Source organism: Phodopus roborovskii, unplaced genomic scaffold, assembly GCF_943737965.1.
Source record: "Phodopus roborovskii unplaced genomic scaffold, PHOROB, whole genome shotgun sequence".
NCBI lineage: Eukaryota > Metazoa > Chordata > Mammalia > Rodentia > Cricetidae > Phodopus > Phodopus roborovskii.
In genome coordinates, this window is record NW_026126689.1 from 5,788,805 (window position 1) to 5,815,501 (window position 26,697).

A 26,697-nucleotide genomic window follows, 5' to 3' on the forward strand; every position below is an offset into this window, starting at 1 on the left:
AACCAGGATTTACCTTCCTTTTTACTCTTTGCACATCATTACTGATTAATAATAAATTTTGCATTCTGATCCCAGCTCTGCTGCATATTTTTACTCACTGCTAATACACAGTATTTGTGATTTAGCAGTGTATATACGCACTGACAATGTATCAGACATTTTTATATGTGCTTTCTCACTTACTCGTCAATAGCCAGTGTGTAGAAAGAACATATAACTTGCCCCAGGCGCTGGCCTACCCGGTGCAGCCTTTGGGCTTTGCTCTTGCTGTCCGGCTCACTAAGAGCGTGTGCCGAGCCGGAAGGGACGGCCCACACTCCCATTCCCAACCTGGGCCACCGTGAGACCCTGCCTGTCGAAAAGAAAAAGCAACAGCTCCTTGGGCTTCCATGCTGCTAGAGCTGGAGTTAGAGTCTTGCTCTTCCGTTTATTTCATCCGTCATAAACAGCGCCCGCCGTTCATTCCGTCCTGAATTCTTCTCTGCCTAACCGTATTCTCAGTCCTTTGTTAGTCAGGCTGGTCTGATACCATCTGCCTGGGAACCCTTAAAAATGCTGGATTTTAGGCACTACCTCAGATCTTCTGAATTGAATCTACATTTTAACATGATCTACAAATGATTCACAGGTGTATAAGGTTGAAGAAATCTACACCAAAGCATATTTTTCTGATTGTCTTAGTAGTTGCTCCTCAGCGGGTTCATCATCTACCCCTCTGGGATCTCATTAGTTTTACCGAGTTCTGTGCCACTCCAGCTTCTTCGTGTCATTTGAGGTCACCTGTCTGCTCATTATGTGGGCTTGGCTTGTCTAGTGAGAGCTCGTGTGTACAGTGATGCTTATCTCCCATGTGACACAGTGACCCTTGAGCCCTGCTTTTTTCATGCCACACAACCAACCTGCTATCGGCTCTCATTGCATGTGCTTTTTGTTGCTGTGTTATGAGACAGCGTTTCTCTGTGTAGCCCTGGCTGTCCTGCATCTCACTCTGGAGAGCAGGGCGTGCTCCACCACACCCAGCACTCAATGTGCCCATCTTTAAGGTGCATCCAAAGCCCTTATCGCTTCCACCCTTGAGCACCTCAATTCAGTTTCAGCACAGTCGCTTATTTGGCCCTGTTAAAATAGATCGGTTGTTAACCCTTCTTGGTGTCCGCATTACACTCGTAATGAAAACCACAGTTGTGTGCAGGGAGAGTAAAGTTTCTACCACTAGGCCTCTTCTCCATCCCCTCCCCCTCCCCCACCCTTTCTGTCCCTTGTCAGATCTGTGCTTTCCTTCCAGCCGACTCCAGAGCCACACCGTGCCTTCTTGCTGTTCTTTGTTTATGGGTCCTGTGTCTGCCATGGCGCTCTACCCTTCCTACCTTGACCTTGGTTTCCACTCCTCCCTTAACTAACAGTATGTGACGATATGTACTGTCTTGCCTCCTTAGAGTCTTAACTCACAATACCCTATGAAAAGAGGTCCGTTTTAGCCTAAACATAACCCCCTCCTCCGGAAGCTCAGCATCCCCTGCCCTCTGCACCCGGAACAGTTAACTGCAAGTGGTACACTACTGATTCATTTTCTATCTTCTGTACTATGGTGTTAAATACCTTGTTTTATCTCCAAGACTAAGCAAGAATAGTTGTTACTACATAGTGGGTTTTCATTGAACATGTAAGGTAATTCTTAGGAATACATCAAAATAAACATTATGATCTCCATGTTACAGAATAATAGTTGAAAACTATATTGTAGCCGAATGATGGTGGTGCATGTCTTTAATCCCAGCACTCGAGAGGCAGAGGCAGGTGGATCTCTTGAGAGTTCAAGGCCAGCCTGGTCTACAGAGTGAGTTTCAAGACAGCTAGGGCTACACAGAAGAAAAAGAAGTTAGATTATAAAATGCTCCTAAGGAAATTAACACAGAGTTTGAACCCAGATCTGAGTACTCAGACCCTTTCCCTCTCCAGTGTCTCTTTGGTGATTTAACGTCTGCTCTTTCATTTTTGTCTCTGTGTGGATAGAATTACTGTCCCGTCACCTGCCAAACAAAGAAGCATAAAGGTTATGCAACCAGATTATATAAAGAAATATTCTGAAAACGTCAGAATATTTCCCATGTATGTATAAAAGGCTGTGCTGCTAACTGCCCACTTTTTATAAGCATCCTTCTGTTCAGATGCCCTGTGTCTGAGGCTCTTTCTTTTCCCTATCTGCACAGCCAGCTCCTTAGCAGCATTTGTTGGAAAGACCAGCCTCTCCTCCATTCAGTCCCCTTGATTTTGTAAATAAGCATTGTGCCTCTAGTTTTGTGTTTCAGCTTGTGGGTGGTCGGTATACATTACAAAAATGAAAGAATATGGTGCTTTCTGCTTTCCCACCGATAATAGGAAATTCTATATTTAGTTACATAGCATCTGTTCAGGCCAGTGTTCTACTTAGCAGAAGTGGTTAAGTTTAGAAATTGGTAGGCTAATCTGACCATTTATATGTAAGTGTAGTGGCTAAATATGTATAGTCCGGATATTTGATGCCAGTTGTGGTAGTACACACTTAGAATCGCAGTCCTTCAGAGTGAAGTCAGGGTCAGGAGTTCAAGGCCAGCCTGGGATACCTGGTTCCCTGTTTTAGGAAGGAATTTTTAAAAAAATCTGTCCCATCATCTCGTGAGGCAGGACCAAGGCACCTCTCCACCCCACACCCCTGTGTCTAGACTGAGTAAGGCATCTCCACATAGAATGGGCTCCACTAAGTCAGTCTGTGCATTAGAGTTAGATCTTGGACCCACTGCCAGTGGCCTCATGCACTGTCCCAGTCACACCACTGTCACCTGTATTAAGGGAGTCTGGTTTGGTCTTACGCAGGTTCCCCATTTGTCAGACCCGAGTCAGGGATCTCTCACTGGCTCGGGTCAGCTGTCTCTGTGGGTTTCCCCATCATGGTCTGGACTCCTTTGTTCATATTATCATTCCTCCCTCATGTGGATTGTACTCCAGGAGCTTGGCCCACTGGTTAGTTGTAGATTTCTGCATCTGCTCTCGTCTGTTTCTGGAAGAGGGTTCTAGCTTCTCTGGGGTTATGGATTGTAGGCTGGGTATCTTTTGCTTTATATCTGGTATCCACTTATGAGTGAGTACACACTATATCTGTCTTTCTAGTTCTGTCCATTTGCCTGAAAATTATAGTTCATTTGATTTTTTTTTAAAGTAAATTGTTGATGCAATCCATGAAGACAGTTCTTCAGCAAATGTTGCTGTAACCGTAGGCATTCATATAGAAAAACTAAGCCATTAACTGTTACAGGGCACAAAACAAACATTTATTTGAAGTGAATTAAAAACAAAATATATTTCAAGTCACAACAGAGAAAATCCTTGTAGTATAAAGATAAGCAGTGATTTCTTAGAACACAAAAGGTAAAGAAAGAAATGGCTTGAAGTGCATGAAAATCTAAAATTAGTTTTCCCCCAGAGACACTATTATGGAAATGAAACTGTCTGGTGATATGGAACTCATGGGTGGGGCACTGCTTAGCCTGTGTGAAGCCCTCTCTTCCTTCAGTCCCTAGTGTGGCAGGGAAAGAGAGATGAACAAAAGAAAATGAAGACAAGTTACAGTCTTGAAGAAAATGTTTAAAAATGTATCAGATGAAAAGCCTTCCAGGTACATAAAGAGCTGTTAAATTAAGTAATAAAGCATAGGGGCTGGAGAGGTGGTTCAACAGTTAAGAGCCCGGGCTGCTCTTCCAGAGGACCCAGGTTTAATTATAAGCAGCAACCAGCTGTTTACCCCAGTCCAGGGTATCTGAAACCCTCTCCTGGCTTCCTTAGACACCAGACATACATGTGGTTCACAGACATACATGCAAGCAAAACACCCACACACATAAAGTAATAATAGCAACATAGCACTCAGTAAGCCAGAGAAACTGGGTGTGGTGGCACCTTTTGTAATCCCTGACCTTCAGAGACCAAGGAAAGAGGATCAAGAGTTCAAGGTCCATCTCTAGTAAGATCCTGTCTTGGGAAAAGGTTGGAGGAGGTAGGGTACAGAACACTTTATTAAAGATGTTATGTGGATGACTAATAAGTACATGCAGACATTGGCCAGCTAGCATCAGGAGAAGACACATTCAGACTGAAGTGTGCTGGAGCCTCATCCCCACCAGAGTGCTCCTTTCAGACCCTGCAGCACACAGGTCTCGGTGAGACCAAGATCAAACTGTGTGCTTGTCGAGACAGGGTTTCTCAGTATTGCTTTGGAGGCTGCCCTAGAACTCGCTCTGTAGACCAGGCTGGCCTTGAACCCACAGAGATCTGCCTGCCTCTGCCTCCCAAGTGCTGGGATTAAAAGTGTGCACCACCAACACCCAGCTCAGCTGAACTTCTTTTACAACACTGGTAAGATTTTGGGAAACAGTGATAATTTCTTCTAACATTAAACTTAGCGTGTTAGCAGCTCTAGTCGTGCCTAATACCCGAAAGAAATACCCGGAATCAATAACACAGGCTTATTCACAATTACCAAAACCAAGACAACCCATATTCCAACCAGTAAATGGATAAGCTGTGCTATATTCATATCACACATGCACCCATCATGTGGATTTCATAATCCTTGGGCTGAGCAAAAATAAATAAATACCTCTTCAAGTTCTACTAAAAACAAAACTAACCCATACTGAAAGAAAACAGTTGTCAGTGGTTACTTATATCTAAGGGCATGTGTTTTAATTACAAAAGTGAAGGAACTCTTCTTTTAATTTTTTATTGCATTTACTCATTTTTGGTAGCTTTGCATAGTCCCTGGCTATGTGGCAGTCAGAGGAGGAGGGGTAGATGGTTCTCTCCTTTCACCGTGTCTCTCCTGAAGAAGGGATCCAGCTGCCGGGCTCAGGAGCAGGCTTCTCTCCCCACTGAACCATCTTCCTATGAAAAACCTTTTGAGGGTGCTCCTTATCTTGCATTAGTTAGTAATCACACGATTAAAGTTGGTGCATTATATTTTACATACCAGTAACTCAATAAATCCTAAATATGCGTGAATGTTATGTATTTCTGTGGCCATGTTGGTACCTCATGCCTGCAGAGCCTAAAAGGGGGCATCAGAGCCCCTGGAACTGGAGGTACAGATAATGTAAGTCCCAAGAGTCTGGGAGTTGAACTCAGGTTCTCTAGAAGTGCAAATGATGCTCTTTAATCGCTGAGCTGTCTCCCACCCCCTCATTAAATTCCTTAAAAGTGAAAGCAACTGTTTATTTAATCAAAATAAAAATAGAATTTAGGCCACTATAGAACACAACTAAAAAATACACAAACTACCCACTAGAAATATAAATTGTGTTTAAAATGGTAAATTGTTGCTAAGTACAGAGCTTGCAGGAAGAGCATCATTCTCCAGCCTTGTTCTCTCTCTGTGTTGACGTCATGGAAACATGACTGGCCTGACATTGTGTCGCCACTGTCACATCTGTCAATCAGACAGCTGCCAAACTCCACGGAGAGCCAAACTCCACGGAGAGCCAGGGAGTCAGAGGAGACGTTCCAGTTCCCTGCTCCAAGTCGAATGAATATTTGTGGAATGATGCACAGTTAGGGAAAAGAGGTCTTGAAATGCAGGTATCTGAGTTTGCCCGGACTGGAGTTTTAGAAACAGTTAGAAAATTCAAGAAACTAACAAACTTAGATGGACCAGTAGGGACTTTCCCAAATAGACTAATTGATTAAACTGGTTTCTAAGCCAAGTGATTTTAGTATTTTAATTTACGGAAAATATCTGATCAGTGTCTTTTGTGGTATTAAAGAAATGATCCACAAGCAGCTAAATTTATTTGGTGTCAAAACTGGATGGATGATTGTGTACCTGAAGATAGCAGGCTAGAATATTTCTGACTTCGTTCCTTTGAAAATGATAAGCCTTTTTACATCTTATGTTTATTATTGTGTGTGTATAGGTGCTTTGTCTTCGTGTGTATATGTAAGTGCAATACATGTGCACAGTGCCCACAGAGGCCAGAAGAGGGGTTGGGTCCTCTGGAACCGGAGCCACCGGTGCTTGTGTCCCTCAGGGTGGGTGCTGGGAATCAAATCTAAGTCCCCTGGGAGATCAGCCAGTGCTTTTAACTGCTGAGCTCTGTCTTCAGCGCCTGTGATGAGCTTGTTAAAAGTTACTTCTTAAAAGTAACTGATATCCAAGCCTGGCAACCCATGCCTGTTTCTTCAGCACTAAGAACATTGAGACAGGAGAATCGTCACAGGTCTGAGACCAACCTGAACTACATACTGAGTTCCTGGCCAGCCTGGGCTACTGGGTACGGCCCATCAAAAGGATTAAAAAGGAGCTGACATGAGTTATTAGAACTCTGATCTTTAAAGCTTTGTTTCTATCACCTAGCATGGTAGTGCACTCAGGACATGAGGCAGAATTGTTTTAAGTGCAAGAGCAGCTTAGGAAGTAAAATCATGTCTCAGAATATCAATAAAAAACTCTTTAGTGAAATTTGTTTGGTTTGGGTTTGGGGAATTGATGTGTTTTGGATGTTTTTGTTGTTACTGCTGTTTGTTTGAAACTGTTTTCATACTGTACCACAGACTGAACTTATGTATGTAGCCTAGGTTAGCCTTGAAGTTGCTGTGATCTTACTGTCTTGAGTGTCAACTGAAAATCAAATCTAATAAGATAAAATTTTAGACCATGTCTCAAAACAAAATCCTGTCTAGCTACAAAGAAGAGAATATACAAATATGGGGCCAAGGAAGTATTTTGTGGAAGCAATTCAAGAAAAATTATTGTAGGGTTGTAATTAATTCTAGGGTTCCTAGAATTAATAGGCTCTTGGTTATAAATTTTATGCCCACCACAAGTGAGATAAAGATGACTCTTAGCCTAGTTTTTATTGGTCAGATCAAGTTTGGCATATCTTGTTCCTCAAAGACTTGAAAAATCTTGTGTAAGATTTTGAAAGATGCAGAACAAAGACAGATTTTATCAAGTGCTTTTACAACCGTATGAATAGATTCTGTAAACACACACTTTCTCCCAGGAAGGAAGACTGGCAAGAGAATACTGTCAAGACAGTGTAGTATTTATTTAATTGATAGCATGTTTGCTATTTCCTAGTACTGTGTGTGTGTGCGCGCACACACACACACACTGTAATGCTCTCCTGACATTAAAAAAGTAGAGGTGTCACCAGGATTGTTCAGTGGGTAAAGGCCCTTGCCGCCCAGCCTGACCGCCTGAGTTCAGCGCTTGGTACCAGTGTAGTGGAAGAAGAGAGCTGACTCCCATGCTGACCTCTGACCTCCACACATACAGTGGTGGGCAAACATACGCAGGCACTAAATTAGGTAAATGTCTTTAGAAAGTAGAAAGGAAATCCGTTTTAATTATCTTAAATAACTGACGCACTTCTGTGTCATGTCGGAGTATAGTTTGTGTAGTGTTGTTCCCTTCCTTACTCCAGGCAACTGTGCCCTTACTGACACCTCCCATTGTAACCAGTCCAAGCTTGGTAAACTATGTTTTAGCAGTGATGTGTGTAGAACTGCTTAGTGCAGTGATTATTTGAAGTATCGTGTGGTGTAGGGTTGGGGTGTGATTCTCACCCCATTTTTCTAGCTGGGCAGAGTCCCTTCTCCTTCTAGCCTTCCATTATACAGACCTGTGCTACTCTTTTGTAACTTTGGTTACAGAAAGAAAATACTAGATAAAAATTAGGGAAGCAGTTTGTGCTATGGAGAATTAATTACACAGTCAACCTGAAGCAGCTGTTACAACTTTGGGCATTGCTAGGTTTACCTACCTAGCTTCTAGTAACCAGTATGTCACAAGTTAACAGTCAGATGTATCTTGATCAAAACTACCGAGTTCCTGACCCTAAATTTTCTCTCTTCAACCCTCAGTTAAATTGTATGTACTTTTTTCTTGCTGTATTTCTTTCAGTCCGATTTCTGGAAGTGATTAATGCTATCCATCTAATGTTGCTATACCTTTTCCTACCGTTCTCTTCATCATGTCTCCATATTTCTGTATAACCCTCTCATTTATTATTGGGGTGGTTGGGACTGTGACCCCTCAACCTCCATGACAGGATGCCGGTGTGGACCAAGTCTGGTGCAGATGCTGTGCAGATAATCAGCCATGTCATGCCCTGACTGTGTCCACACAGCGTGAGCTCCAGTTCTCCAGACTCCATTCTTTTCTCCCTTGGTGGGGGTGATGGAGGTGTCCTGTTTATGGCTGGACCCCAGCAGTCATTCTCAGCACTGTGACCAGTTAGGAGTCTGCAGTTAGTAACCACTGATCACTACATTATGAGCAAAGCAAACGTCCGTATTTCTCTTTGGCCATAAGCAATTCAGTGAATACATCATGCCCCTTTAGAAAAACAATAGCTTCCTGAATAGAAGGCAAATATTTTTCTAGGCATGGTGGCTTGAGTCTATAATTCCAGCCCTCGGGGAGCGGAAGCAAGATTGCTCTGAGTTCAAAGTAAACTTGAGCTGAAGAGAAAGACCCTTCCTCAAAAGCGGGAATGCTTTAGCTTCCAGTCTTTGAAATGTCACTCCATCTCCTTTTCTTTTCCTCACTTAAGAGCTTGCCATCCTACAAAAGCTCTTGGCGGGGACGAGTTTATCTTCACCTGCTCTTACCTTTCTGTCTGTGGCACTACATATGTTTCAAAGCAGACCCAGGTTCAGTTCCCAAGCCCACACTGGGCAGCTTGTAGCTGCATGGGTGTGGCTGGCAGAGAGACACGTGCATACACTGTACATAAGCCTTCACATGGTTTAAAGCAAATGAGATCCATGATGACCTTCTCCTTACAGCATTTGCTGTAAGAGTGGTGATAACGGCATAGCAGGAGCCCAGCGCCCAGCGCCGTGGCGAGCTCACGTTAGGTTGTAATGAGTGTTGTGAAGAGACTGTCGTGAAATGAGAGAGTAATGGGGGGAAGGGGTCACCCTGGATAGACTAATTTAAAATGAAACTTGTGTTCAAAAGAGCAGGTACAGATCTTGATGTCTTGTGGGAAAACAGGGGCATTTAATAAAGATCAGTGTGAACTAATTATGGCTCTGTTTCTAATAGTGCTCATGTATGACTTTGATTGTATACTCTGATTTTACGTCAGTACTTAATGTGGTCACTGTTAGATTTCAGAAGTCCTTATCTCTGATTCTCCAGTAATAAGACCTGTATCTGTTGTAGCTGATTGACAGGCATGTATTTGATGCTGCACATCTGACAGGCCCTGTTCTATGATTGGAAAGAAGTAGAAATAAAATCTAAAACTAAAGTAGTTTTTAAGGATAATTTAGGATAACTGAGGATAGGTGACTTACTGACTTCAAAATAATATGTTGGCAGGTGTGGCGCCATGCACCTTTAGTCCCAGCACTTAGGAGGCAGGTGGATCTCTGTGAGTTCAAGGCCAGCCTGATCTGTGTAGTAAGTTCCAGGACTACATAGCCAGAGCTGCATAGTGAGACCTTGTCTCTAAAAGACAATAACAACAACAACAACAACAATATAATGTGGTCATTATGAGAAATTTTCCTTCTTATTAGTATTAATGTTCTACAAATATATCATGTCTCCTTTAAAATTAGTTGTCTTCACTAAACTGTCATTGTCTAGTGGAATTTGCATTGTAAATGGAAGCAGGCACAGACCGTGAAAAATAAAGCAAAACAAAGATCAAGCTATTGCATTAAGTGCTGCGTAATTAAACAGTAAAAGATGACTTTCCATTGGGTCCTTTGTTTTAAAGTAAGAATGTTCATCTTAGAGTAGGAATAGGTGGGAAATAGATTGAAAGCTGATTTGGGGACAGATACAGGAGGGAAACATTGGAAGAGAAGGGATTAAATATCAAGGTGTATTTCAAGGGACTTAGACAAACAGGGCTTGACTGAGTGAAAGGTTTGTGTTTGTAACTAACAAGATAAAGCAGAGTCCTCATGCATCAGGATTTGGGCTGTATATAATAGTGGTATATTTCTATAATCTTAAATTTACAATCAATTATTATGTAAAGAGGTTATCACAATACACCAATTTCAATTGTATCATTACTCTAAGTCTGTATACCCCTAAATATGTTATGTAGATTTTGAGGTCAGAGTTCTACTCAGAGTCTTACTCGGGTTAAATTGATGTTTTGTTTTTCAGTTACTTACACGCCAAGTCAATCATCCACAGAGACCTCAAGAGTAATAGTATCCTTCCTGAAACTGGTCTGCGAAGTCTGAAAGCATCCCGACTTTTTCTTCTGCATTTTGTCTTCGTGTTATGTAAAAAGTTTCATGCTAAGTGTAATACGCTATAAAGAAAATTACTCAATTTGCATAGGAGTAAAATAGAGCAGGGTTCAACCCGATGGTGTTTCTATATGACTGGGCTCTGTAGGAAGTCTTTAGTATAGTAGGACTTTGTGTCTTGCTTGCTTACATTTTATGTGCCCTATGAAGTGGATATTTTGTGGCTACCGTTTTAACTCATCCAATCTTGCTGAGTAGTAACAGATACGAAACTGAAGGTTCAAAATTATGTAACGGTGACACGAGAAAAACAATTTTTCTTTTTTTCTCTGAGCCCAGACAGATCCTTCCTGATGTCATCCTTATTCTAATAAAGGACCCGTGCAGCTTCCCCAGCAGTGTTAAAGGAGATCTGGGCCAGCTCAAATTAGAAAGTTCCAGATCTCCTATAGGCTTAAAAAAGCATCATAACCTTATGTTCACATATTTCAAGCCTGAGAAATCTTAAAAGCTTGTCATAAAAGCTGAAGACAACTAATTCTTGTTTAAAATATGCTTGTTGACTTTAGGGGAAATTATGAATTACTATATTTTAAAAAGAAAACTTTTCTACAGAGTTATAGAAACTTACTCCATTACCTGAAATCTTCAAAACACTTTCTTTAGGAGGAAAATGAGATCTATTTTTTTCCTTTACTTACTACACCTCAGATATATTTCTTCATGAAGACCTCACGGTAAAAATAGGTGATTTTGGTCTAGCCACAGTGAAATCTCGATGGAGTGGGTCCCATCAGTTTGAACAGTTGTCTGGATCTATTTTGTGGATGGTAAGAATTGAGGCTATTTCTCAATTGATCTCGTTCTTTAATCCTAAACTAGTGGCGAGTTACTAGAAAGTCACTGAAGATCTTAACTACAGTATTTTTACAGTTCCCACTATTCACAAAAATCAGTACAGTAAGTCAGGCAGAGTGGTATATGCCTTTAATCCCAGCACTCAGGAGGCAGGTGGATGGATATCTGTGAGTTTGAGGCCAGCCTGGTGTACATAGTTCCAGGACAGAAAAGCTACATGATGAGACTTTGTCTCCAAAAAAGGAAAACTGAAAAACACTTTATTTTTTATATAGTCTTTAGCCTTTTTTATTGTCTTTTAAAAAAAAGTATTGCAAAGCTGGTTTCAGTATTTTTTTTTAAGTTTCAGTATATTTTAAACAAAATTCGTATATGTTTAATGTTATTGAAAATACTTTGTCGGGTTTGGTCGTGCATACCCTTCAGTCCCAGCACTCTGGAGGTAGAGGCAGGTGGATCTCTGTGAGTTCAAGGCCAGCCAGAGTTAGGTGAGACCCTGTCTAAAAATAAAAAGAGAAAGCAACAACTTTATGTTTAAATGATCAGTATGCCCTGCTGCTGCTGCTGATGATGATGATGATGATGCTTCTCTCTTCTCTCTTCTTCTGTTTAAAGCATGTCTTAAGAGACCTATTCTTAACAAAATGGCTGCTTTACACTTCTGTTTGAGCCTAAATTGGGAATAGACCTTCTTCGCCCTAGAAAAAACTTTATGATCGTGGGGCAGTTAGAAGAGGAGAGACAAAAGAAAAAGACGGGATATTTTTAGTCAGCTTTGTGCTGTCTGCACAGGTCTGTCTCTCCTTCTTTCTACTTTGTACAGAAGAGAGTCTGGAAGCTGGGAACAAGTTACTGCAGCAGGCTGTTGAAGCGTCATTTCAAGGAACATTCAGGGAACCACAGTGGTCCCTGGTGACCTTTCAGAAGGTCCGTAAGTTCTTCCCTTTGTGAGACCAGTTTTCCTCCTGTCCTTCTGCTGGATGTAGAAGCACATAAGATTCCAGCCAGCTGTTGTTAAGCCAGACACTAGAAAGAGTTGTTACACTATTGTCACTAAACTTAGATTTTGAAAATATAGTTAGCTTTCATTAAAAGTGGGTATTCTCTGCTAATACGTGATCATTTATTTATATGTAAGTGGATTAGTAAATAATTCAATAGTCGAGTTTTAATATCTTAGATATTTAGAGGTACACTTTGTAGGACCTTTGATAATATTTGAATAAAAGCAATCCTGAGTCCAGAGACTTTTGAAACATCAGCTCTAAGTGGAATGAAGGTGTTCTAAATATCTTTGTGTGGTTTTAATCTTTGAGTAAATAAATCTGCCCTAATACTTTTGGGTCACCTTCTTAGAAACTGAAAAATCAGGAGGGCTTTCAAAGTCTATTTGCCTAAATTCCCAGAACAGACTGAAGCAGATTCTGCAAAGTAGTGGCTAAGTCTGTAGAGCTATGTGCAGGGTTCCATTGAGTTGTTTTCTTGGATTGGTAATGGAGTTAGCAGAATGGGAGAGTCAGGGGAGCTGTGCTCTGGCCAATCCCTTCAGTTCCTTAATCGGCCTCTAGTCTCATCACCCGAAATGTTAGACAGACTAGTCAACGACAAGAGCCTTTCTTAGATTCCGTATTACAGTTAGCTAAGTTTCTTTTCAAAATTCTTTGGTATATGATTAACTGTTTTAATTTATTAGAAGAGTTTATTTGGTGGTTGTACCCTGGCTTTCAGGCAACTTTCAGGCATCAAGGAGAAGGGGAGAAACATTTTTGCTTCTGAAATTATCCAAGCAAAAATTTAAAAGAGATCACCACACGCTTCAGCGACGCACTTAGCAAGAGTTGTCCTAGGTCCAGTCTAGGTTTGTTCTTTTCTTAATGGTTTGTATAGTTATATAAGATGTTTCTATTTAATTCCGATTACTTTTTTTGTTGGTACCCGGATCAATGAGTTTATCTTTTATTCTGCCATACTGAATTTTAAAGAGAGCCAGTAGCTGACAATGCACGTCATTACGTCATTGTTGAATAAATCTTTCCAGGTGGTTCCTGCCTTCACAGAAGGAATATGGGGAGCGTGTTCAGTCCTTAAGAGCTCCCGCTATTCTTTCAGAGGACTTGGGTTTAATTCCCAGCCCCCTCAGAGCAACTCACAACTATCTGTAAACTCCAATTCCAGAGCAGCTGCCAACAAAATGTTTGACAACAGCAAAGAGAGAAAACATTGTCCTGCAGCTTCTGCACAGATGCCCCGTCTGCTGGGCCGCAGACTGCTGTGGGAGCATAGTGAAGCGGGCCCCACAGCCAGTTCTGACTGCCGCTGGGGTTGAGTTCTGTTATTCTCCAGGAGATACGTGCCTTGCCAAGACCAGGAACTTTGTCCATCAGCTATTTTTACAGTTTCATTAATAATATTTACCGCCTCTTCAACTCCTTTCTAACAAAACCATATAAGAGATGCAAGGTGAAAGGAGAAACCCACTATTTCTTCACCTATGATTGTGTTTCATACAATAAGAAACTGAGTGTACAGTAGAATGCTTGTTTAAATTTGGTAAATATGATTTGCCCTATAATTTATTTGCCATTTAAATTTCTTGGTATAATTTTCTAATAAGTCAGCCTGTTATATGTTACTCTTGTAAGTAAAGCTTTTTCGGTTTGTTTGTTTGTTTTGCTTGGTTTCTTGAGACGGCATTTTCCCTGTGTAACAGTCCTGGCTGTCCTGGAATTCCGTCTGCCCAAGTGCTGGGATTAAAGGCATGCACCGCCACCAGCATTTTTTATACCACACATTTATGATGTAACTTGGAAGGACATTAGTTGTTTGTGCCTACTCCCAAGCTTTTTATAAGTGCAGCTCTAGTATTTCTTTGTTAATCAAAAATAAGAGGTGGAGACTAACCCTAATAGGAGAGTCTCGAGAACTCTGATAGGATAGTCTTGAGAAATGGTTAGATGGCAGCGATGACATTTGTTCAGAAAGAGGATTGTTGGTAAAATTATAAAATCCTAGTAACACCTCAAGGACATTGGCTCTGAAACCACCTTTCAGATTTTATGAAGCAGGGTTTTCCTCCTTTTTCTTAGTTGGCTTTTATTTCTTTGACCATTCATAGGAGAATTACATAGTAGATGGTTTCTCTAAACAAGGTGCTGCTCTAGGAATTATCATAGTTTGTATTTCAGTCTTTATTCAGCTGAACTTAGGAATAAACTGGAATTTTCCTTTCTTACTTAACAGGCACCAGAAGTAATCAGAATGCAAGATAAAAACCCATATAGCTTTCAGTCAGATGTTTATGCATTTGGGATTGTTCTGTACGAACTAATGACTGGCCAGCTACCTTACTCGAACATTAACAACAGGGATCAGGTAAATATTTATCATCTCTGGGGCTTATTTTAGTGTTTCTCTTAAGGCTTCGGTTCTTTGTAGGAAGGACATCTGGGGATGGAGGCAAACATGAATGATAGAGCTCTTTAGAAAATGTTGTGTGCTTTTGACAGTTATAAGGCTTTTGCTTGAAATGTGAAATCCCCAGTTTTGTGACTAGAAATTACAGGTAGAACAATAGAGTTAATGCCTGGTTCTTGGTTATAGCAGACCTAACAGAATGAGCTCTGGAGCCTGTGGTGGTGTATGCTTTTAATCCCAGCGCTCAGTCACAGAGCTGGGGTATCTCTCTGTGAGTTTGAGATCAGGCTGGTCTAGAGTTCCAAGCCAGCCTGACTTTTGATGAAAGAATGAACTTTTCTGTGGTCCCCGGTATACTTTTATCTTTTGATTGTGTCTCAGTTTGTACTGTCAGAGCAAGGGCTCAGCTATGAACATATTTGTATCCAGTTCTTTCAGAAGTATTAAGCTGTTGTTTAAAACATTAAAAAAAAAAAAAAAAAAGCATGAGGGGCTGGAGAGAGGCTCATTGGAGAGGGGCTGGGGAGAGGCTCATTAGAGAGGGGCTGGGGAGAGGAGAGGCTCATTGGAGAGGGGCTGGGGAGCGGAGAGGCTCATTGGAGAGAGGCTCATTGGGGAGAGGCTCATTGGAGAGGGGCTCATTGGAGAGGGGCTGGGGAGAGGAGAGGCTCATTGGAGAGGGGCTGGGGAGAGGAGAGGCTCATTGGAGAGGGGCTGGGGAGAGGAGAGGCTCATTGGAGAGGGGCTGGGGAGAGGAGAGGCTCATTGGAGAGGGGCTCATTGGAGAGGGGCTGGGGAGAGGAGAGGCTCATTGGAGAGGCTCATTGGGGAGAGGCTCATTGGAGAGGGGCTGGGGAGAGGAGAGGCTCATTGGAGAGGCTCATTGGAGAGGCTCATTGGGGAGAGGCTCATTGGAGAGGGGCTGGGGAGAGGAGAGGCTCATTGGAGAGGGGCTGGGGAGAGGCTCATTGGAGCTGTTTGCTATATAAGCAAGAGGGGCTGGGTTCAGAAGCCCGCACACTTACTTAAAAACAAGCTGTGGCCGTGGCCGTCACCTCAGTGCTGGAGTGGGAACAGAAGTCCCATGTTCACTCTGAGGAGTGATTGAGGACGCCGTCCTGATTCCCGCTTCTGGCTTCAGCATGTATCCAGGCCAGTACACCCAAGAGCATGCACACGCTTGTGCACTCACACACACACCCCACAACAGAGGGGTGTGTCTTCTCCATAATGAAAGTTCTAGCAGGAGGGTAAGTTTCTTCTTTTCCTATGCTCTCATTCCCATTCTCTGTCCCTTCTGAAAGATGCCAGCCAGTGTCATGCAACACCTCACAAAGCTTTGCTCCTGTGTCCCACTGTAAGCTACTAAGACCAGGCTGGCCTCAGACTCACAGAGATACCCCTGCCTCTGCCTCCCCAGTGCTGGGACCAGCGTGCGCCACCAATGCCCGGCTGATTCATTTATTTTCATAAGTATTTATTTATTGGCACTTGGGGTTGAGCATGGGGTCTTGTGTACGTTAAGCACACGCTCTACGTCACAGCCCGCAGATGTTACTTTTTATTCTTTTTACATTCCAGTTCTAGTTCCCCCTCCCTCCTCTCCTCCCGCTCCCCCCCCCACTGATAATCTGACTTTAGCTATGATATGGTATGAAAAAAGGTATATTCTAATGGTAAAAGGATGCTTACTTAATTTTTTGAGAACTTCCTATTGGTTTTCCAAAGAAAACTATACTACTTTGCAATCCTGGACCCCATATGAGATTCTAGATTGTTCCATCAGTCACCACTTGTTTTTTTTTTTTTTTGTTTTTGTGAGGTTTTTTTGGTTTTGCTTGTTTTTGTTTTTTTTTTTTTTTTTTTTTTGTTTTTTTTGTTTTTTTGTAGACATATTAGTAGTTCTAGCATTAGATTTTTCATCTCCATAGAGACTACTAGTTGAGTGAGTGGCCTTTTATGTTTTGTTGTTACTTGTATATAAACACTTTGTTTTTATATAAAGAAATCTGTACTCAAATATTTGCTGGTTTTAAAAACTGTTTTTCAAATGCAGAGTTTAACTATCATTAGTGTATTCTTCACTCAAGAGACATGATTTGCAAATGGAAAAAAAAGAAAGTGTGTTCTAAGCTATCTGTACTCTATGTAATGGTTTGTTAAGGGCTCACAAGCTCAGAGATTTCATTCTGCTGTTCATGAGAATTTACGAATTACGTGCTTTTTTACTGTGCGGTACTGTAGTAAACAGTGTAGGTCTGTTCACCTGCACGTTCGCCCTTCTGTAGTTTGGGGGGGGGGTGTTTTGCATGCAAACTCAGTGTGAAGTTCCGGTAGGGAGATATTGAGACAGTGCCAGACCTTGGGCTCAAGACCTGTATCATCTTATTTTAAGGTTTTTGTTTTGTTTTTAATCAATTATGAATGTAGGGGATTGAGTTAAAGAACTTCAGTCCTAAAGGTCATAGGGTCTGGAAGATGGCTTAGTCAGTGAAGTGTTTACCAAGCAAGCATAAGAATCTGTATTCAGGGGCTGGAGAGGTGGCTCAGAGGTTAAGAGCACTGGCTGTTCTTGCAGAGGTCCTGAGTTCAGTTCCCAGCAACCACGTGGTGGCTCACAGCCATCTGTAATGAGGTCTGGTGCCCTCTGCTGGAGTGCAGTAGGCACATGCAGGCAGAACACTATACATAATAAATAAATCTTTTTTAAAAATTAAAAAAAAGAAGAATCTGTATTCTGATCTCCAACACTCATGCAGAAATCTTTACATGTTGACAGGTGGCTATAATCCTAGCTCTGGGAGACAGACAGAAGGATCCCTGGAGTTTATTGGCCAGCCAGGCTAGCAAGATCATAAATGATCTCCAGGTTCAATAAGAGACCCTATCTCAAAAATTAAGGCAGAAATCAAATGAGGGAACACCCAACATCAATCTCTCACCGGCATGCATATGTGCATTCACCACACAAAAACACACAGGCTCAAAAATAAATAAAAATCAGATTATGTATTAAAATAGGTCTTTTGACTCTAAGGGATAACCATCTCTGCGTTACTTTACAGAAAAGTATGGGGGAACTCTGTGTGTGTGTGTGTGTGTGTGTGTGTGTGTAAGACAGACAGAAAGAGATTGAGATTGATCACTTCATAGGGCTACACAGAGAAATCCTGTCTCAAAAAAAAAAAACAAAAACAAAAATAAATTTAGGTCAAAAAGTTGTTGCTCACACCTTTGCTTCCGGCACTCAGGAGGCAGAGGCAGACAGACAGATCTCTGAGTTAAAGCCAGTCTGGCCTGTGGTGTGAGCTCCAGGGCAGCCAGAGCTACACAGAGAAACCCCATCTCAAAAAAGCAGAAAAAGGAAAAGGGACTGGTTTTTTTTTTGTTTGTTTGTTTTTTATTTTGTGTATGAATATTTTGACCGCATGTACATATGGGCACCATGTGGTATCCAAGAAGGTCAGAAAACGGCATGAGATACCCTGGAACTAGAGTAACGGATGGATGTGAGCCACCGTAGGTGCTGGGAACCAAACCCAGGTCTCTGCACCCATTTGTTTGCGTTTTATCAGTCTATCTGCTGTTTCCTTCCTCTCCTACTGGGTTTCTCTGTTGATGCTGTACTCGCCTAAGCTGCATGTATAGACTATACCCGCATGGCTTTTTTTCTTGAGGCATAAATTCTTACACTTTATAAGTATATTGCAGTTACTGTTGCTGCATAATAAATCACCCAAAATATAGTGGTGTTTTGGGGTTTTTGTTTTGTTTGGGTTTTTTGTTTTTTGGGGGGGAGAGGTTGGGTTTCTTTTTTTATTTTGGGTATTTTTTTTTTTTTTTTTTTTTTCCAGAGACCGGGTTTCTCTGTATTGTTTTGGAGGCTGTCCAGGAACTTGCTCTGTAGACCATGCTGGCCTCGAACTCACAGAGATCTGTCTGCCTCTGCCTCCAGAGTGCTGGGATTAAAGGTGTGTGCCACCACCACCTGGCACATGGTTTAAAACAAATTAAAGGGCTAGAGAGACAGCTTAGAAGTCAAGAACATTTGTCTTCTTCCCGAGGACTGTTCATGGCTGCTGTAACTTGAGCTCCCTTTACCCTCTGTGGGTATCCTCGTTTACTTGGCATACACACAGACACATACATTTTAAAAAATAAAGTAAGGCAAGGCCCTTAGTCCTAGGACTGGTCTACACAGTCTTAGGTCAGCCAAGACTACACACTAAGACCCTGTGTAAAAGCAAACAGATACGAGGTGTTGGAGATGATGGTTTGGTGGTTGAGAGCCTGGCTGGCCACTCTTCCAGATGAGTCTGGTTCAGTTCCCAGCCTCACATGGCCACTCAGAACCACCTGTAACCACTCCCGGGAACGCTTTTCTGCACGCTGAGGGTTACTGCACACACACGAGGCCCAGATATCCATGCAGGTAAAAGTATGATACATGTAAACATGAAGACTAAAAATTCTTTAATAAAGATTCGTGATTTGAGCTGATCTCAGAATTGACATCTGTTTCATATGGTATGGACTTGAATAACCTGAGTAAGTATTAAAATGCCTGTTTACCATGTAACTCATTCACGTACCTGCCAAGTCAATGCCATCAGCTAGAAGCTCACTTGGGGCCACTGGCTACGTACCTCAGGGTTTTCTCTACGTGGGCCCGTCTGTGAGACTCCTCAGGCAGCACAGTCTCTCTGGTGGTACCGTGCCCGGTTCTATCAGTGAAATCTCAAGAAACAAGTATCTTGTCTTGCCATTAAGCCTTGAACTTCTCCTGTCTCCACCCCCAGAGTACTAGGATTACCTGCGTTCTCCACAACACTCATTTCTACGCAAGTTTTTAATGTTACTAATCTGTACTGCATGCAGAGCTCTGTGGGCTATAACGGGACTCAGAAACAGAGGCAGTGCAAGGGAATGACATTGACGATGGGCAGCACGCATGTCCCCTGGTAGTACAGAGGAGCAGATGCCAGGAGCTCTGAGTTTGTCTCAGACCCTGAGAACAAGGCCCTGTCACCTTTGTGCTCTGTGGCTTCTCCCCACAGGTTATGCCCAGGGTTGTCCTTTCTCTTACTTGCTGTTTTTGCCTCGTTCCGCTCTCCATCTAGTAGCAAACCAACACTTGCTTTATGCTTTACCCCAGCTAATGTATGTGGGCATATAAATGTGAATTGTCTTCAGTTTTTCCTTCACATCCTTCTGAAAGAATTTTGAAAAATTATACCTCTGTGCACATTTTTAAGTTGGCATCTAAATTTTTTTATTTATTTTTTTATATGCTAAGTAATTGCAAAGGATGTCTGTTTTAGTGTAACTTGGCTAAAATTAAAAGATACTCAGCTGAGGAATGATTATACACGCCTTTAATCCCAGCACTCAGGAGACAGGCAGGCGGATTTTTTGGTTTGTTTGTTTGTTTGTTTGTTTTTTTGTTTTACATACTGTTGAAATGTATCCAGTAAAATCTAAAAACTAGCCCCTGTTTAAATATAGGAAAGCTCTACATTGACATGGTTCCTTTTTTTCCTCTTTGAGCTATTTGTAGTGTTCTCTAACCCCTTATGGAATTCTGTCCTGATATAACATGCTTTTAAGCCTTTAAGCTTTTTTTATTATGTATTATACATCTGCAATAAAAAATATGAATGTAAGTTAAATTTGGAGTTCTAAATTTTTTTCTGATGACTTTAAGCTCTGGTGGGTTATTTTTAAATGCTGAATTCTGCCATTGTTATGGTTTTTAATGTATAACTGATAAATTTTATCACATAAAAGGTAAAGATTTTTATTGAATGTAAGTAGTTTTGACTTTTTATTTGTTAATTTTAGAAATAAGGTCTGGCTGTGTAGCCCAGCCTGACCTTACACCTGACTCTCTTGGCTCTGCTCTCCAGTACTGGGATTACAAACACACACACACACACACACACACACACACACACACACACACACACACACACGTGCTTAACAGATACGTGCATGGGGGCTGGTGTGTGGGGGCCAGAGGCAGTCTTGGGTACAATCCCTCAGGTGCTGTTCACCTTGTATGTTGAGACAGGATCACTTGTTGGTTTGGAGCCAGGTAATCAGGCTAGACTGGCTGGCCAGTGAGTTGGGGTTCTGAGCCCGTCTCTACCTCTAATCATAGGAAGGAAAAGTGCACGCCATTTTACATACCAACCCCAGTTCCCCTCCCTCCTTCCTCCCACCCCACTGCCATCCACTCCTCAGAGAGGGTCAGGCCTCCTTCCCATGACTTTGAGGCAGGACCAAGGCCCTGCAAAGAGAATGGGCTTCAAAAGCCAGTTCAAGTGCTGGCATGAACCCTGCTCCCACTGCCAGTGCAGGGCCAGCCTTTGTTTTTGAGTGAGTTAGGGCTTAGTGTTAATCTTCTCCTTGTTCTTTTCAGAGAGCTGAGTACTGAGAAGTATTACTCAAGTAATAAGTAGCTGTGCTCACCCTCAAATACCCTAGCTCAACCCACCCTCAAAAGCCTTTTTACCTTGTAGTACTTGGCTTCAGGCGCCCTGACCTCCTCTCTTTGGAGGGTACTTCTGATGGTGGCTAGGTCAGTGGCCCCAGACTCGCCACAACAAAAGCCCTTAACTGCAGTTGCCAAATGGCTGCTACAAAGTGCCTAACTGTTGTTCCCTGTGCACTTGGGTAAAGGGCCTAGCAAGCACAGTGCCCAATAGTAAACAGTGTTCCGTAATCTTTTACCGCTGGTGAACAGCACTAGATAAGAGGGGACACAAGGAAAAACCAGGAGGTATTAGAAGGGCTTTGCCACAGTCTGTGCTGGGTTAGGAGACCAGATACCAGCATCGTTTTTTATTTTCGCTTATCAAAGTTTAATGTACATATAGGAGAATACAAATGCCATTCTCATTGCTGATATGTTTATTAATAAGAGTGTATGATTTGCCTATTTCCATTCAGATAATTTTTATGGTGGGACGAGGATATCTATCCCCAGATCTCAGTAAGGTACGGAGTAACTGTCCAAAAGCCATGAAGAGGTTGATGGCCGAATGCCTCAAAAAGAAAAGAGACGAGAGACCACTCTTTCCCCAAGTAAGAGAACCTGCATGTCACCCCAGGGCACCAACTAACCTTCATAAGCCGACGTTTAGCATGAGGGAGGGCACAGTCTGGACTCTGAGTTGGTCCCCTGTGCACATCCGGGTCAGCAGACGGGCGGTGACTTCCTGAAGGCCGGGCCGAGCTTGGGGTCCCAGCTCCTCAGCAGGACTTTGCCTTTGTCCAGCAGTCCTCAAACGCTCAAGGCTTATTTTACCTCACTTTGTGTACGAGCCACTTGTGTGCCTGGTACCGTCTGCGCCTGGAGAAGGTCAGCTCCCCAGATGCAGAGCTGTAACAGCTGTGAGCCACCACTCCAGCCCTAGTTCTCAAACATTTTGATCTTGGCATCCTTTCATATTTTAAAATAGTTAAAGACCTCTAGAGGGCTTTCATTTCAAAAATAGCAATTACAAGTTTATAAACAATGAAAAGAAATAGACAAAAGGAATGGTGTTGACTTCATTTCCCGAGACTGTTTGTGTAATTAACACACTTGGATCCTGTTTTATCCTCAGCATATGTGATGCTTCTGCATCATATACCATGTTGTCTCTGACAATTTACTTCAAAAATTCTATGGACACTTTTGACCCGGAGTTTTCTTGATGCTAAAATAGATTCTAAGTTTTCTGTCCGGCGTAGAAAGTTTATATTATATATTCATATTTTTATTATATTGATATTGTTATTAATTTTATTATTTTTATATTATATTCTTAAAATAACTGTATACTATAATGGGATCTTATTTCATGATACTCCAGGGTGTCATGACCTGGTACTCACTATGTAGCCTGTGGTGGACTAAAACTCAGACATATCCACCTGCCTCTGCCTCAAGGTGTGCTGGGACTAAAGGAGTGGTGTACACTGCCGCGTCTAGCATGCGTGCGTGGGTGCGTGGGTGCGTGGGTGACATTTGTGGGAGTTCCCAAGGAGGAGAGAAGGTGGTATTGGATCCCCTAGAGCCAGAGTTTCAGGTTTGTAATTCTAAATTTTTACTTACCATTTCAAGGATGGCGGATGACCTGAAATACAAGCAAACACTGAGTGACTTTGGTCATTCAGGTGTGTGTTTAGAAACCTGTGTTACTGTGCTAGCTTCTGACTTTTGTGTTTGTGGGGAAATGCGAGTTTCCCTTTGTTCATTGGTCATACTGAAAACAATGTAAAGTCTCAGGTGAAAATGTCATTATACCACCCAGACTGTTAATTCTGCTTTTTCTTGTTTCTTGTTTTTACTGTGCGTCCCCTTCCCTGCCCCTGCCTTCTTTCTTACAGATTCTTGCCTCTATTGAGCTGCTGGCCCGCTCATTGCCAAAAATCCACCGCAGTGCATCAGAACCCTCCTTGAATCGGGCTGGTTTCCAAACGGAAGACTTTAGCCTGTATGCTTGTGCTTCTCCTAAGACGCCCATCCAAGCAGGGGGATACGGTGCGTTTGCAGCCCACTGAAACAAACCCGATGAGTAAGACCTTAAAATGAGGTAGCAACACAAACAAACGGACACTTTTCCTGACATCTAAATTAACTAGGATACTGTTATGTATGTACAGGCGAGCCAAAGAATGTTTGTGTTTAAAAATTTAGGAATTGCTTTCCAAATCCTTAAGATCATAGTGGACATGAAATTTCCAGTGTCAGTGGGTTAAAATACCAAAGACTGCTACACATTTGCAGTGTCTCTTCCAGGGGCTTCACTTCCCAGCCTTGGTTACTCCTGCTGTTAAACACTAGGCTTCTCTCTCAGTTTGCTCATGCAACTTCCGTTATTAACTGTCCCTTGTCATGCGACACCCGGAGGAAGGCTTCTCCCTTTGTGTTCGTTCTCAGGTGGGAAGAACACAGTAGGCTAGCCTCTATCAGCTGTGCAAACTCGATAGATTATAGAACCAAGTAATCTTGGATTTTATTCTTTTCCCTATAACTATTTCTTTTTACTATGGTTTAGAAAGTATAGAACTCCTTTATTTTTTTGAAGCAATAAATAATTTCTTTTAATTTTGGATATGAGTAGCCAGAAATAACAGTCAGTAGCGCGTTTAACATAGGTAATATGACTTGACTTTGGATTTTTTACTGGAGAGTACAAATTAAGGTTCTTTTTTAGATGATATTTATAAATGTGTAAAAGTCAGAGTTCCTTGCAAATGCCCTGCCCTTTATTCTTACTCCCTTCCCCAAAAGAAATTTTGCAAAGTTCTGAGAATCTGGTTTTTATATAATTGGTTGCCAAGCAACCAAGTAATGGGTTTCTGCAGTTACTGTTAGGTCGTGCTCACCTTTTGATGTATGTCACCATCCTTTGACCCACAATACCCTGATGCAAGCCTGACTCTCTTCTTCCTGCATTCCAGTGTGAAGTACTTCTAATGTTTACATTTTTACGCATAGAAAATGAGTAAAATGTAACCATGATGGAGTATTATTTTCCCATGATTTGGAGAGAATCTAAAAGCAAAAAAGTAGAATCAAGTGGTCTCCTAAAAAACCTGCCATCTCTACTTCATAGACACCTAGTGGCCAAAGCCTATTGATACTCAATTACTCGGTTCAGACTTGTGATAATGCTTAAATACAACCCAAAGAAAAATAACCGTTCAACAGACAGACCATATTTGCATACATGTCACCCTCCTTTAAAAACAATAAAGCAGATAATTGGGAAAACTTTGATGATAATTGAGTTTGTAAGTACCACAGATATTTTCCTTACATTGTTTTATTTCATAATAAGGAAACTGCCTATTATTATAGATTGTTTTTTGTCCCTCATTTGAATAAGTTGAGATGCCATCATTTTATATACTGATGCAGGATCCTAAATATAAAAGAACATTTCTCATATTACAAAAAAAAAAAAAAAAAAAAAAAAAAGCCAGCACAATGAAATCAGTATCACGACAAGTTCCAGGCAGGCCTGGGCTATACATCACAGCCCTGTCTCACAAAACCTAGGACTTGGATATAGTCAGTGGTAGAGTTTGAGAACCAGCATGAGGAAAGGAAATGAGTTCAAACAATCCAAGTCTGAATCCTCCAATGACATGCAGATGAGTTTATTGATAGATGTCATTGCCTGTAGCTAACAAAGTTTTCGCAGAATTTACTTGGTCCATAGGGTGTGCAAATATTTTGAGCGTATGAAACGGTATATGGAAGGTTTTTTTTTTTGGTGGAGCTCTCTCTATAATCTCCCAGCTTACCTGTTTTACTAGTGGGTCCTTTTCCCATCCACTGTCTTTCTGCTCAGCACTGCCATGACCAGTACTCTACCGTCTTCATCTTCCTGGCTCACACTCCATCCTTTCCTCCCTGCCATTCTCCCGATTCTCTTCTCCTTTCTTTATCAGCAGCATTGGCCTTCCTAAGCTCTCAGGCTGCTCAGGAACTCATGTCCTACCTACCCATAGACACCCACGCATATTAAAATATGAGAGGCGAAATGTAGAGGTAGCATAGAGAAACAGCAAGCACTAGAATCAATTTCCCTTTGTGTGTTTTTGTTTTGTTGTTAGTGGTGCCATTTTGTTTGTCTTGTCATGCATAAAAGATTATACCCTAACGTTGTTTTCTAGGCCTTTTTTAATTTTTAAGTTGTGTGATTTTGGACAAGTTTCCTGAGCATTCTGAACCCCAACTTGTTCATCTATGAAACAGATTCTTTAGCCGGGCATTGGTGGCGCCTGCCTTTAATCCCAGCACTTGGGAGGCAGAGGCAGGCGGCTCTCTGTAAGTTCGAGGCCAGCTTGGTCTACAAAGCTAGTTCCAGAACAGTACAGAGAAACCCTGTCTTGAAAAAAAAAAAAAAAAAAAAAAAAAAAAAAACATATTCCTTGTTCAGCCCTGGCTGGCCTGGAACTTCAGATTCTCTTACCACTATCTGCCAAGCACTGGGGTAACAGTATGAACCAGTATGCGTAGCTTCTTTGTCTTTAGGCTTAACAGTGCCTTGGTTGGTTACTCATTAAAACGAACCTTTGATGAAGAGTGGCTATAGTCCAGAGCTGAGAGAAATGGTATTCCTGTAATCCCAGCATGAGGAAGGCAAGGTCGCAGGCAGTGATTAGAGCCGGGCAGGGTGGGCGCTCTTGTGTCTGAGGCCCGCCTGCTGCACTGTGAATCTGAGGCGTGAACTGCATGCTGTGAAACTCTTGCAGCCTTTGTTTTCTTGATGCAGTTTAGCTGCTCCTCACATGCCATGCACACACACTTGCATTCTTTTGTGGAACCAGTGGCTTGAGGTTTGAACTGCCTGGCAGAGTTTGTAATATATTTAACTAGCCACCTTTCAGTGAAGTTAAAATGAGGCTTTACTGTCTGAAGTTCTTTTGAGATAACTCTGTAAAATCAGCTCTTGTCCTCCCTCTACAGGAGAATTTGCAGCCTTCAAGTAGCCACCCCATCATGCCAGCATCTACTCTTCATTTCTTAAGTCTTGTGTTCACACAGTTTGTTAACATCAAAACACAGTCTGTTCCTCAAATCCTTTTTTTAAAGATACAAAATTTTCAATGCATAAGCTCGTGTGGAACAGAGTGGAATTTCCTATTCAACAAAAGAGGGAAGATATTTTAGGAACCAGAATTCTCTGCTGCCCGTGTTTCTTCTTCAACACAAATATCACCTGCATACAAGCCTGCCCATTCCCAGGAAGAAAGAGGAGAGACCCTGAATTCTGCCCTTTTGGTGGTCAGGCATGACGGAAAGAATTTGCTGCTGCAGCTTGGGAAATTTGCTATGGAAAGTCTGCCAGTCGACTCTGCCCCTCTAAGCAGATCAGCCTGTGCTGATCCTGTGATGGGGCAGTTTCAGTCAGCAAGCGTTGTTCCTGTTGTGGGTTATGTTGTGGAGCGCTTGCTTTCCCTACCCACTGCCGTTAGTTCCTGAGGGATGGAGTGAATGCTGCATGCCCTTGTGTGGCACCTGCTCAGTCCTGGAGGGTGAGAGGTGAGCAGACACCGGTGGGCAGACAGGGGGCGCTGCATCTCCTCCCTCGCCTCCCTCCCACTCGGGCGGGGCTCTGCCTAACCACGCGGGCGGGGCACTGCTGGCACACATTGCCTTCTTTTCTC

At 42.2% G+C, this 26,697-nt stretch overlaps 1 protein-coding gene across 1 annotated transcript in view; it reads left to right on the forward strand.

The window, feature by feature from the left end:
* The window catches only part of Braf (B-Raf proto-oncogene, serine/threonine kinase), a 97,632-nt gene extending 74,556 nt beyond the window's left edge, over positions 1-23,076 (forward strand). Inside the window, exons 17-21 of the mRNA XM_051174632.1 lie at positions 10,166-10,212; positions 10,966-11,084; positions 14,353-14,484; positions 21,478-21,612; positions 22,903-23,076. Coding sequence (XP_051030589.1) covers positions 10,166-10,212; positions 10,966-11,084; positions 14,353-14,484; positions 21,478-21,612; positions 22,903-23,076 — 607 coding nt within the window. The remainder of the gene's footprint in view (positions 1-10,165; positions 10,213-10,965; positions 11,085-14,352; positions 14,485-21,477; positions 21,613-22,902) is intronic.
* The last annotated feature ends 3,621 nt before the right edge of the window (positions 23,077-26,697 follow it).